At 40.5% G+C, this 17,576-nt stretch overlaps 1 protein-coding gene across 1 annotated transcript; it reads left to right on the top strand.

Moving 5' to 3' along the window:
* The first annotated feature begins 584 nt into the window (after nt 1-584).
* On the top strand, nt 585-12,606 carry LOC124115304 (actin cytoskeleton-regulatory complex protein PAN1-like). Its single transcript, XM_048381605.1, has 12 exons — nt 585-698; nt 1,115-1,164; nt 1,941-1,986; nt 3,345-3,452; nt 4,211-4,318; nt 5,077-5,184; nt 5,943-6,050; nt 6,809-6,916; nt 7,675-7,764; nt 8,168-8,270; nt 9,255-9,312; nt 11,704-12,606. The coding sequence occupies exons 1-12, from the start codon at nt 668-670 to the stop codon at nt 12,604-12,606; spliced, it is 1,821 nt and encodes a 606-aa protein (XP_048237562.1). The 5' UTR covers nt 585-667.
* Nucleotides 12,607-17,576: the final 4,970 nt, after the last annotated feature.

Below are 17,576 nucleotides of genomic sequence, written 5' to 3' on the forward strand. Positions count from 1 at the left end.
TGCCAATTTCTAATGCTGTATATTATTTGAGTATGTGCATCTGCCATTATTACTGGCAGTGTTGAAGCTTTTTCTACATAATTATTGTTTCAATGTCATACGATTTACTTCTTCTTCGTTTTTAAATACAGATACCCTATGCAAATAGAGCAACTGCATTAGGAAAGATTCGTGATATCATATTTGTTTTTTGCATTCCAGCCTTGTTTCATGTGATGAAAATATAATTAGACCCAATGGAGCTTCGTGCCCTTCGCTTCTGCCATGCAGGACCTCCGGGGGGTAGCCTATATTAAAGCTCGATTTTCTCCCGTATAATTTGCCTTGCATTAATTTTAATTCCTTACATCAGTAGCATCAAAATTATGCATTTCTTAGGCATCACATGTGGCGGAGAACTTTGATGCTCTGCATCAACTTTTTGTTGTCTTATCTTACCCTTTTTCATGCACGAAGCCTTGGAACTGCAGGACTACCAGCGTTGTCTCCCTTGGTGTCCTTTCTGTCAAACTCCACACAGCGATAGCTCATTAAACGGGAGGTTACGAAGACGTCACGCGCTGAAATGGAGTTTGTTTTTCTCTACAGATGGCGCTTCTAAACATGTCTGCCAATATGTATTTTCTAACCTTAAAGAATTTCTTGTTTTAGACTACAACTTTTGGGAATGTTCTTGTGCCCTTTCTCCAGCCACGTTTGTAAGTTCTGATAAAGGGAGATTTGTTTATTTAAACTGAAAAATACATTACGGCAGATGAATTCGTAGCTGTGCGTTCATAACCTGTGCAGAGCTATTCTCTGATTCTAGGCTAATGTGTCTCCTATTGTGACCTTCTGTCTAAATATAACTACTTTTACAAGTTGCATAATGTTGCGACACGTTACATGAGACATAATATCAACTATATCGTTGTATATTACTATATTCTTAAGTCGCTATTCTAAACACAAATGTCCAGTAGTTGGGCCTATCGAATACAACCCCTAAGCAGGTCTGGATGCTAGCGCAAAGGTGTGTTATTTATCGGCGATATTGCTACACTAGATGTGTACACTTTAATACCCAACTAATTACTTTGAACAGTATACAATCATTAACTCATTGTTATTGCAGATGGAGGTGTCGTATGGGTGTTAGTTTTGCTGTCATATGGCCCATGTCAGGTTGGTGACAGTATACACTAAACAGGATTTCAATGGTTGGCTCTCAAGAAAAACTGTGTTGTATGTTTCCCTATTTACACAATGCCTTTGTTTATACGTATAAACGTAGTAACAAGGCGTCGTAGATATCATCAAATGCATTCGAAACTTGGTCGGAAGTGAGAACAGGTAGCTTTCAAATATACACATGAAGGTAGATATGTTCAAGAAGAATATGCATGTTTACTAATATAGTGGTAGTAGTTTTGGCACCCTGGAGCTTCAAACCTAAACAAATAAAGATCAAGTGTAAGGGTGGGAATCTGACATGGATCAATTAAGTCATAAATATAAGCCATAGTAATATAATACAGAATGACAAAGCTAGACAGCTGGTGAAAGATGTGTGGCAGCAAATGTACAGATACGCAATAGGGATGAGTATTATCACCAAGGATTAGCATCAAACAGTGAATGGAAAATAAGGATTTATGCAGGGTTTATGTGGGCGTTTATTGGAGTGATGGTGTCAAAAGATCCATGAAACTGAAAATAAATGACTGTGTGAAAATAATGTATGTGTGGTTGTATGTTCTCACTTCACTGAGATAGTTATATCTTGATCTCAGAATTCTTGTGTAAACAGATTAATGACATTTCAAGTAGTACCCACTTCGAAAAGTTGTTGCCCTAAGAATTTCTTCCTGTTTTCCCTGTGTAACATTGGTAGTATGTATTGCTATATTTGGGGGATTGAGATGTGGATAACGATAAAATGCTGATTCTGTGTTGTTTAGGACATCGACTATGTGTATGATGAAGGTAGAGAACCAGCTGCGGAAGGTAGGTGGAGTTGTTAACACAAGTGAAGAACTCATTTTGCATTTAGCATGATTTGGCATTTAGATAAACATGTAGGTCTACATAAAAAAAAGCAGATAATACTTGTGAATTTCATCTATTAAATCATTGCTACAATCCTGTATTTTGGCTGTTCTCATCCTTACTAAATCTTTAGAGCTTGAACAGAACTCCTCTTCAGTGTCAACTATACATTGGTAGTTGTACCCATATTAGCACACAGCTGCCTACAGCTCTCGGTGCTTGTACAAAACAACCATAGCATTACGACTGTGGTAAGTCTATGTGAAGGTATGGGAGTTACAATAACCTTTCGCTTTTTACAATTGTACCATGGCATGTGCAAGGCTGAAAAAAACTCACTGCTTTCCCAAACATGCTAACCAGATGCCAATGCCAATGTTAAAGAGGTAGTATTCTCAGAATTATTAACAATGAAACTATTGTTTTGATACTGTCACAGCATAGCATAAGAATTTTAGCATTGTAGACACAGTAACTAGCTAAACCAAGGATGCTATGAATTCCATATATACTTTCCTGATGGAACTGTGAGAATAAATACTTCTTTTAAAAATATTTAACACCATGAACTTAGCATCTATCTATCTATCTATCTATCTATCTATCTATCTATCTATCTATCTAATCTATCTATCTATCTATCTGTCTGTATGTATGAATGTATCTGTTTGGTTTTTTTATCTTTGTATCTGTCTGTATGTATGTATTTATCTGTTTTTATCTTTGTATCTGTCGGTCTGTCTATCTATGTGTATATATCTATCTGTCTGTATGTATCTAGCTAGCTTTATGCATGTATGTATCTGTCTGTCTGTATGTATGTATTATTCTGTGTCTATGTATGTATCTGTCTGTCTGTCTGACTGTGTATGTCTGTGTCTATATGTATGTATGTCTCTGTCTCTATCTATCTATCTATCTATATGTCTGTATGTACCGATCTATCTGTCTGTATGTATGTATCTGTCTGTCTGAGTCAGAATTATTATCAATGAAACTATTGTTTTGATACTGTCACAACATAGCATAAGAATTTTAGCATTGTAGACACAGTAACTGGCTAAACTAAGGATGTTATGCATACCATATAAACTTTCCTGATGTAAGTATAAGAATAAATACTTCTTTTAAAAATGTTTCACACCCTGAACTTTGCATCTATCTATCAATCTATTGAAAAGAAAGGCCTAGGCCCTCTTCAATAAATCGATTCGGGCCCAATGTGTCTCTGCTTTGATTTGTTGGAATATTGATAAAAGCGGTGTAAAACCATACTCACTCACTATTACTGTTCTATTCGAAAATATTGCTAACAGACGAGAAACCTATCAAGTCAAAGCATGCCATGGAAGAAGAGGAACGATGGACAAACAGTGAGAGTAAAATATCCCCGACGGATGAAAAACACAATGGAATTCATCATGGTAATACTGACATTCTGACCTATACGTGTATATATGTTTGTTAGTATCCTTTAGGGACCGACTATTTCATATTTGGGGATCAGAGGTGGGGTGGAGAGGAGATGGGAACCTTTTTGGCAAAAAGATACCTGGTTTTGCCGCCGTGCATGTAGCATGATTTCGCATTTAGAGATACATGTAGGTCCACATTAAAACCAGACAATTCCTGCGAATTACATCATTGACACAATCCTGTATTTTGGCTGTTATCGAGCTATAACTAAATCTTCAGAGTTTCAACAAAAGTCCTCTTCGCTGTCAACTATACATTGCTAGTTGTATCCCAACTAGCACACAACTGCATACAGCTCTCACTTCTTTCCAAAACCTGCAAACTATATGCCAATGATAGGGGGTTGGAAAGGAGTGCTTATGATGTAATAGAGGTAGAATTCTCAAAATTAGTAACAAAGATAACTATTGTTTGAGAGCCTGAGAACTTTACTTTGTAGACAAAGTATCCAGCTAAGCCAAAGATATAAACCTATACATTGAAAAGAGTAGCCCGAGCCTTCTTCTATAATTCATTGGGGTGGTGAGGTAGTCTAGTGGTTAAGGAGTTCGTAGGTCACGCCGTACATGTGGGTTTGATTCGACAGGTGGGTACATTGTGGGAAGACCATTGTGTAATGCTTTGATTTTTGTTGGAATATTGATAAAAGCGGTGTAAAACCATACTCACTCACTATTACTGTTCTATTCGAAAATATTGCTAACAGACGAGAAACCTATCAAGTCAAAGCATGCCATGGAAGAAGAGGAACGATGGACAAACAGTGAGAGTAAAATATCCCCGACGGATGAAAAACACAATGGAATTCATCATGGTAATACTGACATTCTGACCTATACGTGTATATATGTTTGTTAGTATCCTTTAGGGACCGACTATTTCATATTTGGGGATCAGAGGTGGGGTGGAGAGGAGATGGGAACCTTTTTGGCAAAAAGATACCTGGTTTTGCCGCCGTGCATGTAGCATGATTTCGCATTTAGAGATACATGTAGGTCCACATTAAAACCAGACAATTCCTGCGAATTACATCATTGACACAATCCTGTATTTTGGCTGTTATCGAGCTATAACTAAATCTTCAGAGTTTCAACAAAAGTCCTCTTCGCTGTCAACTATACATTGCTAGTTGTATCCCAACTAGCACACAACTGCATACAGCTCTCATTTCTTTCCAAAACCTGCAAACTATATGTCAATGATAGGGGGTTGGAAAGGAGTGCTTATGATGTAATAGAGGTAGAATTCTCAAAATTAGTAACAAAGATAACTATTGTTTGAGAGCCTGAGAACTTTACTTTGTAGACACAGTATCCAGCTAAGCCAAAGATATAAACCTATACATTGAAAAGAGTGGCCCGAGCCTTCTTCTATAATTCATTGGGGTGGTGAGGTAGTCTAGTGGTTAAGGAGTTCGTAGGTCACGCCGTACATGTGGGTTTGATTCGACAGGTGGGTACATTGTGGGAAGACCATTGTGTAATGCTTTGATTTTTGTTGGAATATTGATAAAAGCGGTGTAAAACCATACTCACTCACAATTACTGTTCTATTCGAAAATATTGCTAACAGACGAGAAACCTATCAAGTCAAAGCATGCCATGGAAGAAGAGGAACGATGGACAAACAGTGAGAGTAAAATATCCCCGACGGATGAAAAACACAATGGAATTCATCATGGTAATACTGACATTCTGACCTATACGTGTATATATGTTTGTTAGTATCCTTTAGGGACCGACTATTTCATATTTGGGGATCAGAGGTGGAGTGGAGTGGAGATGGGAACCTTTTTGGCAAAAAGATACCTGGTTTTGCCGCCGTGCATGTAGCATGATTTCGCATTTAGAGATACATGTAGGTCCACATTAAAACCAGACAATTCCTGCGAATTACATCATTGACACAATCCTGTATTTTGGTTGTTATCGAGCTATAACTAAATCTTCAGAGTTTCAACAAAAGTCCTCTTCGCTGTCAACTATACATTGCTAGTTGTATCCCAACTAGCACACAACTGCATACAGCTCTCACTTCTTTCCAAAACCTGCAAACTATATGCCAATGATAGGGGCTTGGAAAGGAGTGCTTATGATGTAATAGAGGTAGAATTCTCAAAATTAGTAACAAAGATAACTATTGTTTGAGAGCCTGAGAACTTTACTTTGTAGACACAGTATCCAGCTAAGCCAAAGATATAAACCTATACATGGAAAAGAGTAGCCCGAGCCTTCTTCTATAATTCATTGGGGTGGTGAGGTAGTCTAGTGGTTAAGGAGTTCGTAGGTCACGCCGTACATGTGGGTTTGATTCGACAGGTGGGTACATTGTGGGAAGACCATTGTGTAATGCTTTGATTTTTGTTGGAATATTGATAAAAGCGGTGTAAAACCATACTCACTCACTATTACTGTTCTATTCGAAAATATTGCTAACAGACGAGAAACCTATCAAGTCAAAGCATGCCATGGAAGAAGAGGAACGATGGACAAACAGTGAGAGTAAAATATCCCCGACGGATGAAAAACACAATGGAATTCATCATGGTAATACTGACATTCTGACCTATACGTGTATATATGTTTGTTAGTATCCTTTAGGGACCGACTATTTCATATTTGGGGATCAGAGGTGGGGTGGAGAGGAGATGGGAACCTTTTTGGCAAAAAGATACCTGGTTTTGCCGCCGTGCATGTAGCATGATTTCGCATTTAGAGATACATGTAGGTCCACATTAAAACCAGACAATTCCTGCGAATTACATCATTGACACAATCCTGTATTTTGGCTGTTATCGAGCTATAACTAAATCTTCAGAGTTTCAACAAAAGTCCTCTTCGCTGTCAACTATACATTGCTAGTTGTATCCCAACTAGCACACAACTGCATACAGCTCTCACTTCTTTCCAAAACCTGCAAACTATATGCCAATGATAGGGGGTTGGAAAGGAGTGCTTATGATGTAATAGAGGTAGAATTCTCAGAAATAGTAACAAAGATAACTATTGTTTGAGAGCCTGAGAACTTTACTTTGTAGACACAGTATCCAGCTAAGCCAAAGATATAAACCTATACATTGAAAAGAGTAGCCCGAGCCTTCTTCTATAATTCATTGGGGTGGTGAGGTAGTCTAGTGGTTAAGGAGTTCGTAGGTCACGCCGTACATGTGGGTTTGATTCGACAGGTGGGTACATTGTGGGAAGACCATTGTGTAATGCTTTGATTTTTGTTGGAATATTGATAAAAGCGGTGTAAAACCATACTCACTCACTATTACTGTTCTATTCGAAAATATTGCTAACAGACGAGGAACCTATCAAGTCAAAGCATGCCATGGAAGAAGAGGAACGATTGACAAACAGTGAGAGTAAAATATCCCCGACGGATGAAAAACACAATGGAATTCATCATGGTAATACTGACATTCTGACCTATACGTGTATATATGTTTGTTAGTATCCTTTAGGGACCGACTATTTCATATTTGGGGATCAGAGGTGGGGTGGAGAGGAGATGGGAACCTTTTTGGCAAAAAGATACCTGGTTTTGCCGCCGTGCATGTAGCATGATTTCGCATTTAGAGATACATGTAGGTCCACATTAAAACCAGACAATTCCTGCGAATTACATCATTGACACAATCCTGTATTTTGGCTGTTATCGAGCTATAACTAAATCTTCAGAGTTTCAACAAAAGTCCTCTTCGCTGTCAACTATACATTGCTAGTTGTATCCCAACTAGCACACAACTGCATACAGCTCTCACTTCTTTCCCAATCCTGCAAACTGTATGCCAATGATAGCGGGTTGGAAAGGAGTGCTTATGATGTAATAGAGGTAGAATTCTCAGAATTAGTAACAAAGATAACTATTGTTTGAGAGCCTGAGAACTTTACTTTGTAGACACAGTATCCAGCTAAGCCAAAGATATAAACCTATACATTGAAAAGAGTGTCCCGAGCCTTCTTCTATAATTCATTGGGGTGGTGAGGTAGTCTAGTGGTTAAGGAGTTCGTAGGTCACGCCGTACATGTGGGTTTGATTCGACAGGTGGGTACATTGTGGGAATACCATTGTGTAATGCTTTGATTTTTGTTGGAATATTGATAAAAGCGGTGTAAAACCATACTCACTCACTATTACTGTTCTATTCGAAAATATTGCTAACAGAAGAGAAACCTATCAAGCCAAAGGAACCGGTGACGAACAATGGGAGTCAAACACCCCTCGGGCATGAAAACCACGCCGGAATTCTTCATGGTAATACTGACATATACGTGCATATCTCTTTGTTAGTATCCCTTAGGGACCGACCATTTCATATTCGGAGATGGGAAGGTGGGGGTGGGGGAGAGAAGATGTGATTTATTGGGAAAAAGATACCTGGTTTTGCAGCTGTAGCTGAAACATGTCTTGTCTCCATACAAAATCCAACCTTCCCAGCCACCCCCGGCTGGGTTATATGGTGGTTATCAGTAAAAGTGAACGGAATTGGTTATTTTTCATTCATATGCTTATAAATAATGTTACATAAATGCTTATTCGGTTTATTATATCAGCAATGAATTTCAATGTCTAAACAAAAACGTACACAGTGACAAACCGATTGCCATCAGCCTTCATAACAGCGTAAGTTCTGTAAATCATTACCATCTGTTTACAGACCTGGACGCATTTGTGAAACACCACGTGGCACTGGTCCTAATGGTTGGCGGTGTTGCTTTGGTCGTCCTCTTCCTGATGCTTCATCTCACCCTAATATATATGTAAGTAGCTGTTGCGGGGGAAATGGAACAGTTGGTGAAGCACACATAAAATATGTATTAAGGCAGTGAAGACCATGGTCACATTTTTATCAACGTCGGCTGAAAAAGATCAAGGGAGAAGCAATTTGATTCTCTCGGAGGGTTGAGGTTGAGGCTAAAATGTTACAAATGCCTTGCAGTGTAGGAAAATATGAATGTGCCTGCCCTATTCTTGCAGACTCTATCAAAGTGTCAAAAGAATACATTTCGCTATTTACATTTAATTTAAAACGGTATTAACTGAGCACCTTTATGTTGGAAAAAACACTGAGTTCCTGAACGTTAAAATAGTGTTGATTATAAACCAAAATAACTTGTTTACGTCTTTTAAATTCACACCAACAACTTGACCAAGCTATGCGCAATAATATGTTCAGCTGGATCATGTCAATGATATTATTCTGAGAGACCATCATCATATAAGGTTGATAAACTTAAATATAAGTGTATTTTTCTTACCAAGTGAAAGCAGAAATATGGCAATGAATATGTCTCCATTCAGTTGCGATAAATAATATACTAGTACATAAAGTACACTGTATACACCAGGAAATGACGTTTCATTGCAACATGACTGATTGGCAAGTAGTAAAGGCGATCACAATTAAAAAAGTTTTTCATGTGTTGTGTTACTATTTTACAATGGATTTCACTTGCATTACTATATTTGCAATATATGTTTTTCCCTTTTAGCAAAAAAACCAGCATCAAATCGTACTCTGTGGTCACTGTTTACTTTACTCATAAACTAGTTCAATCTGACCATTAGCAAAGTAATTTTCAACCAATATGTAAAGCGACTGACACAAGTTAGTCACTTGACCAAATTACTGAATTTAGACATTGATCGTTGCCTATGAACCAACTTCATTATGTTTTTACAAGTCGTTTGTGTTACAGTTTTTTTTATGTGTGTTGATTTAAGTTCAGTGCCTTTTCTTTCAGCCATTGCAAATCCAGAGGTTGTGACAGGCGCAAGCCAGCGAAACGCAAACGGAAGAAGGCGAGTACCTTTCTAGACTTGTAACATTGTTGGTGTTGTAGTTGTCCAAGATGTCCGCTTGTTTGTTGCAAATGCCACTGAAATCCTTACCCAATATCTTCTTGTCCGCCTCATGAATGATTGGTGGTTGGAGAACATTCAGTAATTTCTAAGAATACCCTACCTCTATTGCGCCATTGCAAGTTGGCTATCATCACACTAAAAAAATCTTCAGATTTTCAACAGACGTCCTCTTCACTGTCAGCCACCCTAATCAGTTGTTAGGAAAACCGCATGCGCGGGCAGGGGGCGCCACTTCTTTCCATAACATTTATGTTCATTTATCTATTTTATGGTCTCTGCTGGAACAAATCATGTGTTTTTAGATAAATTCACCACTAGTATTCTTAGGTTTACAACAAAAACAACGTTTACTGGTAGTACCTGTCTAGTTAATTAATGACGTAGGTATTAATTGAGCGTATTGTGGAACGGAAGAAGATGGCTATGGACACACCTCACCACATACCGTCGCCTGCCTGGGGTGGGGTTCAACATGACCGCTCTCACGGAGTCGTCATACCACATACCTGAACGACCGAGTTTGCCGACACTCAGTCTACAGCACCGTGGCACACTCCGCCTTACCCATCCTGCATAAAAATGTCTACTCATGGAAGATCCACTCCAGCCACAACTACGCCACGATCTACAACGTCAACCAAGAACGGACCTTCTTCATCTTCACATACACGCCTGGAAACAATCAACCCGAAGAAGCAGACTTCCGGCTTCTCCAAGTCTGCCTCCGATACTGTGGCAAAGTCTGGGAGGCCTTCCTCCGCCATCTACGATATCAGATGGAACAAGTTCGGCGAGAGGAAGAGGATTGGAACGCATGGATGTAACTATCCACATGGTGGCGGATTTCTTACTACATCTACAACAGGAGAAGGAATTCCAACATGGAAACATAGAAGAATACAAGTGAGCTCTGGCATCTGTACTCCAACATGACGGGCTGAACGGCGACTTCCATCCCGTACTCATGAAGTATTTTCAACTGGAGGAAATCAAAACACCACACACATTCCCGCGAGATTCGAGCATTTTCAACATTCATTTTTTACCTGATTGAGATATATCTTATTCAGAGCGGGTAAATTCCTTCGGGCCATTAGTGGCCTCACAGGCTAGAGTGTCTCAGTTGCCGGTCACCATTTTCTAGGTAAGTTGACTATTTGATCATATGTTGGCCTTGGTTGGACAGATCATACCAGTTTACACCTGGTTTCGCACTAGAATATCTGGAACGGGTCTGACGAGACATTAAGATGTGAGGTGAGGTGAAATTCGGTTTAACGTCGCGTCCAAGATTATTGCACTTATATAGCGACGTGTATGCACGTGTGTGTGTTTGTGTGGCTGCTTGTACTAGACCAGACTGATGCCGATTTATAGTGCTAGCTCACTGAGATACAATGCCGCAGTTTAACATGAATACCCCACTCAGACACAGTATACTGACTCCGAGCCGACCAGTCCTTGTTTTAGCCCCTTACTGCCGAGCGCCAGACAGGGTAACAACAAGTACCATCTTTTAACGTCTTTTGGTATGACGCGGTCGGGGATCGATCCCCGGACCTTCCGCTCTCCGGGCGGACGCTCTACCACTAGACCACGGAGGCGGTCCGAGACATTAAGAAGTCGCCAGAACCAGAAGAGATCATGGATGGTAAAGGATGTGACGTTAATCACACCCGAAAGTAACGACATTGAAGTGCCAATATAACGTTATTTCCAGTGGGAGTATCAAGGCATTATGCTTTTGCCTTACGTTACTCTGTTTTCATATCAGCTATCCTGGATAACTCTCTGCTAGACCCCACCAACCGTCAAGCAATGATGTATCAGAGGAAGGGTTTTCAAAATATTCAAACAATAGTTATCGTGTATTGTTCCAAGAACACTAGGGGCGGTGGGGTAGCCCCCCCCCCCCCCCCCCCCCGATATTGCTGGAATATTGCTAAAAGCGGCATAAAACCACTCACTCACTCACTCCAAGAACACTTTTTCAATTACATCAGAAGTAGTCCCTCCCACCTCCCAAATATATCTGCATCTAGTGGATGTAATTTTTGTAAATAAGTGACGTTTGTCCCTGATTGAGATGGCTAAGGTGAAGAGGAAGTCAAATTGAGTGATGATAGCCACATTGCAAGATTATTGGCAAAGGTGTAATTGAGGAAGTATTCTTAAAATGATGCACAGCGAAACTATTGTTCGATTTTTCGATAGTTTTTTGGCATTGAACAATCACGGCCTATTACCAATACCGAAAGAATTGTTTGTTTGTTTGTTTATTTGTTTTTGGTGTCTATTTGTGAAGCTGAAATCTCATTCACATTTCAGAAGAGTCGACATTCCGATGAAGATGAAGACCTGGAGATGTCATCCCTCAGTCTACTACTTTCTGCCGCCAGTCGCTCCTCTCTAGACAGACAAAAGAGAAAGAAACACAGGGAGAAAATAAGGAGACGGGACAGCATAAGTGAGTCATCCTCTGATGATTCTTCATACAAAGGCCATGGAAGGAGAAGGGAGGAAAATAGACCTGATAAAGACAGGGGTCGTTCTAAATCAAGGCACAAAAGCCCGAAGAAAAGCTCTAAACCTGTTGCAAAAGTACAGCCGTCATCCAGAACACGACTATTGTCATCTTCTGTTCATTCTGCCACTAATACATCAGAACAGGTGCCCCGACCTGCCCCTGAGAAACCTCCCTTGGGCCCACCCCCAACTATATCGGCACCAACACCACCAGCAGTTGCAACCTCAACCCCGCCATCTGCAGCCATAGCCCCACCCCCAATCCCACCCCCTCCCGCACCAGCAGCTATGGCTCCACCTCCTCCCCCACCATCAGCCATGAATCCACCCCCTCCCCCACCTGCGGCCACGGCCCCACCCCCACCAGCAGCCATGATTCCACCCCCTCCCCCACCTGCGGCCATGGCCCCACCCCCACCAGCAGCCATGACTCCTACCCCTCCCCCATCTGCGGCCGTTACTCCACCTCCGCCATCATTTGGTGTGCCTCCTCCACGGCAAGCAGCCCTGTCCCCACCAAAGCCACGCCGACCTGCACCTGTTTCACACGGAGATGCACTGGCAGCTGCATTGAGTGCAAGACGACTGAAGATAAGTTCTTCCACCACGGTGAATAATAATGCTCTTGTCTTAAACAGATCAAATGTGTTTTCAGCGCAAACACTCACACAAGCATTCCCAGGAATATTCTCGCCACAAAAGTGAACTTTAGTTAAGGTCAGTTGAATTGAGGATACATGTATCCCAAATATAGAATGGATCAGCAACACGATCATGACACTTGTATGCGTACTGTATGCAATATTTAATTCCTCGTTTGGTCAGTCTTAAAACAAATGTCAGTTCTTCACATGGATATTCGAAATAAATGTCAAATTTCAATTTGTAATAAAGCCATCGATTGTAAGACCTAGTTCATACATTAGTCAATGGATACCAACTAGGAAAGTGTTTAATGACATCATTTTGGTTCCAATCTGTCCGATTCGGTACAACTTTGGAACAAAAGGTCATGCCTATAACTACCGTAATACTAAGTAATAAGCTTCAAGATAAACAACATCACTTCCAGTTTGGGAGAACATACGCCCAATTAATGGATTAGAAAAATTTGAAACAGAAACTCCTGTGCTGCCTTAAATCACTGTTATAAGCACTTCCGACCATTTTCTGTTTGCGAAAACATGTTTAATGCAGTAAATTAGTGAAACAGAAAATACCATGCCCTTAGCATCAATAAGGAAATGATATTCACGTTTTACATGCCATATGCCGTGGAACCTAAAAACAAAACGTTCCATGTCTTTAGTTAACCTTTAATAATAAGATAGTGATACCCACTTCCGGTTTAATTACCTTGACACTCAATTGAAGCCTACTAAATGCTTATTTTCATTGTAAGACCGAGAGTCAATTTGACCTTCAATATATGTGATACATGATATGATATCCCAGAGATATCCAATCACCATAGGTTTTAAAAAAATATTTTTACACCAAAATATTGTCATTAGTATTCGTATTCAAAAAGTATAAGAATTAAAAAACACGTCTGCACAAAAAGGCATATGAGTGAAAACCATTTCAGATTCGATCCCGTACCAAGTACCAAGTTTTATTCACATACAGGAAATGCTGTTAACGGACATTTCTCCAGGCAATCACCTTGACCGTTGACATGGCTGGTAAATGTGTCAAAAAAAAATCCCAGGGCTGTAAAAGAGATATACATAACATGATGGTTGGTTGGTTGGTTTGTTGTTTAACGCCGCACTTAGCAACATTCCAGCTATATGACGGCGGTCTGTAAATAATCGAGTCTAGACCAGACAATCCAGTGATTAATACCATGGGCATAGATCCACGAAATTGGGATCGATGACATGCATCAACCAAGTCAGCGAGCCTGACCATCCGATCCGGTTAGTCGCCTCCTACGACAAGCATAGTCACCTTTTACGGCAAGCATGGGTTGCTGAAGATCTACTCTACCCAGAATCTTCACGGTTCACATAACATGAAAATATCCCTGGGATGTCCAAGCATCACGGTGGTCAAATTCCAATAAAACCCTAAAGTAGGGTTGGCGTATTGGCACACAAATCGTTTTGCAATATATGGCAATACGGACAGCTGAATTCCGATACATTTTGCAATACGTTTTGGGGGTCCTAATGATATATATGTGTACTATTCAAATGATACTTCTTCATTCAATAATCCCAACTTAAGATCGCGAGATGGGTAGTATGGATAAACGAGACTTCCTATTTCGTCATCAATGCGGAATGTTAATGCAAACAGCGTGAAGTGTGTGCTGTTTACAGGGTTTAGATAGGAATATCATTATGCAAGGGTTGCATTGCGATACGTGTATTGATGACGGCCGTATTGCAATATACCGGTATACCAGTTATGTTGCACACCCCTACCTTAAAGCATCCTCACATGCGGGCTGATGAAGAATCGGTTATAGAAACATAACCTCGTACCTGTTTGTCCGCTAATACATGGTATTTATATAGGTCCACTGCCGGAGCGGTTTCGCTTGCTTTACTGCTTCCATTCATTGTACCAATGAGTTTGAATCGAACCCGGGTCTTCGGCGTGGCGTGCGAACGCTTTAACTATAAGGCTACCCCACCGCCCCATTTGGGGTAGAATGAGTATGGTTTTACGCCGCCTTTTGCAATATTCCTGTAACATCGCATAAGAAATGACTTCACACATTGTACCCTTCTAGGGAATCGAAACCAGGGCCTTCGGCGTGATGAACGGACGCTTTAACCACTTACTACCCCAGCTGCTTCCCCGCAGACCATTTGACACTATTGATCTACGAATCGCTTGTATGGAACGAAGTATATACGTATTCCTGACAGTGATCGCTCTGAAAGCAGTATATATGATTGTAATATTCCTATGACAATCTGAAGGTTGAATTAATCCATATATTAATGCATATAACTTCACGATGAGGTTGTATGATGCATATTGTTAGCTTGACGGTTTGAAACGTGCACGACCTTTGTGAGCCCAGGGCGATCGTTACGCTACGACTGTCCTTAAAGTAGTTGAAGTATGATAGTCTTGTGGAACATGGCGCTGGTCTTACGCGTTTAACCGTTCACCAAACAATATGCATTATACAACGTCCCCGTGATGTATCGTGATGTTGTTTTTATAAATGAGCATATAGCCGGTCCCTATTCCACCACGGATGACTTGTACACAGTGATGCCGTCTTCTTTTGGCGAAGACTTCGTGGCCTTGTTTCGCTTGCCAATAGTGACTGATCAAAACAGGCGGGTGAGGGTTTCATCCTTCATTATTGAAGATTGTCGACCAGTGCACCGGGCACATTCTTCAGAGGTTGTGGTGGCACGTGGTCCTGTGCACAGCGCACAGCGCACAGGTCACAAATCAGGCGAAGCTACGCATCGTAGGTCGCAGAGGGTAGTTGGATGGGTGATCGCGTTCGGCAGCTTGACTCCTGTGAGTTTCTAGGGCTTCGTACTGCCAAATACTAAAGCAGATGTACCACATGTGGTGTCTCCTTCGGCAAGTGACTGTTCGAAATAGGCCTATGATCACCGAGCAGGAAATGGGTACCTGGCAGTATGAGATGGAAATGTGGCTGTTTACCTTATATCGCCTCACAGGTAGCTTTGATTGTATACGCCATTAGGAGCTGACAAAGAACAAGATCGAAAGAACAGCGCATTACTAATGTTCTATTTATATTATCCCGTGTTTGCGTAACAGGCCCCTGAGCGTGCAAATAATATTGTCTTCCTTGTTGGTTCAATATTTATTAAACCTTCAACAAAAAGATTCCAGTGTTGGATACCATTTTAACCATTAGCAATATAGGTCTCTATCTCCTTCATCAATGTTTGTGCGAACGAGTATATGTTTGTCAATGGTTTTCTCCTGACAACTCCATTTGTGAACAACTGTTTATGGGTCTCTGCGGTAGTTCACTCCTTCAATACAAGCCTTGCCTATTGATGATAAACATGCACTTAGATGCTTGATGGTTCCGTTCAATAAATCCTGACATATATCATGTGTTGAGTGTGTGATTGCGTTTCCAGATCTGGAAGGACGAGTTCACCACCGTATTGTGTGCAACAGGTGTTTCTGAGAGATTGGTTGTTTCACATATGAATGTGTAATGAAAGATGGATGATAGTGTTCTGAATGTGTTTTCGTGTTGTGTTCCTGTCACATTTGGCATATCAAGAGATACTGTCTTGTCGTTAATCAACGAGCAACGAGGCACATTGTTATACAAAATAGCATCCCGTCCATGTGGAAGGTGCCGAACCAAAGCAGTGAAATCGCAAGGATTACCAAATTTCCAGATTAACGAAATATAATAATTATGAATGCGCAGAGCAAAATGTCCTGTACGCGTTGCTAACCGCCAGGAAATGGCGGTGTTTCCTTTAAAACGGGATTCATTTCATGTAGAAACGCCCACGTGCACTTGTTTAATAAACAGTTTTAAGCCTGTTCCAAAATGAATATAAAATTCCTTTAACAAAAATCAAAAACAGAAAAGAGCTTTGAGGAATATGTTACAAAACGTTCTCTATTCCAGAACGGCAAAAAGTGGATACTACGGAGAAAAAAGTGTAAGAATACCCACAATTGGAAGGCCGTGTTGCAATGGCCAGCATACATAACAGATCACAGATATGAAAAACATAACTTTTTTTATAAATTGAGGGGCAAAAGAAAGAATACCGAGTTTGTTGCTTACGTAATTGAAAATTGCACTAAATTTTGTTTGATTATTTTTGTTTGACCATCACTCATTCCTGTAACTGTTTGAAAAATATATTGATTTTCAAAGATCAGTAAATTGTGTACTATGCGACATTATTTTAATTTCTAAAGGTTGGAAATCTTATAGGAACACACAAAAAGTGGTCATATGTAACAAATGTTATATTTGGGAAAACACTTCCACAGTAAAGTACAGATTCTCGTACTTTTTGGGGGTTGAGTCCTGTCCGGGATTAGAACCCACATTGCCAGAGTGAGGCACCTAATCGCCAACACAATCTAACCCACTCAGCCACCTCGGTGCCTCACTCTAGTAATCTGGGTTCGAATCCCGGATGGGACTCAACTCCCAAAAAGTATCGTTACTTTACTGAGAAAGTGTTATCCCGAATATAACATTTGTTAGAAAATCAAATATGTGATAAAATCAACTGAGAGGTTAGTTTCTTTGCCCCGCTGTTTATATTTATAATGAAGGTTAATGGTTACACTCAGTCGATGTATTAACAGTCATGCAGGCAACCTCTAGAACAAGAGGGGCGGTCGGGTAGCCTAGTGGTTAAAGCGTTCGCTCGTCACGCCGAAGACCCGGGTTCGATTCCCGACATGGATACAATGTGTGAAGCCCATTTCTGGTGTCCCCCGCCGTGATATTGCTGGAATATTGCTAATAGAGGTGTAAAACCATACTCACTCACTCACTCTAGAACAAGAATGTTTATTGTACAGCTGCTGTCAGAGCTCAGATATATATGTGCTAAAATACCTTTCGATTTCTCTTTGACACGTATGACGTGACAGTGCCATCTGTGTGAGAGATTCATGTTAGGGTAAGGATATCTTCTTTTATGTCAATTGCCAATGTGTTTGTATGAACTCAT

Source organism: Haliotis rufescens, unplaced genomic scaffold (genome assembly GCF_023055435.1).
Source record: "Haliotis rufescens isolate VD_foot unplaced genomic scaffold, xgHalRufe1.0.p SCAF_4, whole genome shotgun sequence".
NCBI classification, from domain to species: domain Eukaryota; kingdom Metazoa; phylum Mollusca; class Gastropoda; order Lepetellida; family Haliotidae; genus Haliotis; species Haliotis rufescens.

What these genes read in the sequence shown, in the direction of transcription:
- LOC124115304 (XM_048381605.1), top strand. Translation starts at nt 668, where the DNA reads ATGTTCTTGTGCCCTTTCTCCAGCCACGTTT. An exon ending in CCCTTTCTCCAGCCACGTTT is followed by an intron (nt 699 to 1,114) that starts GTAAGTTCTGAT and finishes TTGTTATTGCAG; the next exon opens with ATGGAGGTGTCGTATGGGTG. An exon ending in ACACAATGGAATTCATCATG is followed by an intron (nt 3,453 to 4,210) that starts GTAATACTGACA and finishes TATTGCTAACAG; the next exon opens with ACGAGAAACCTATCAAGTCA.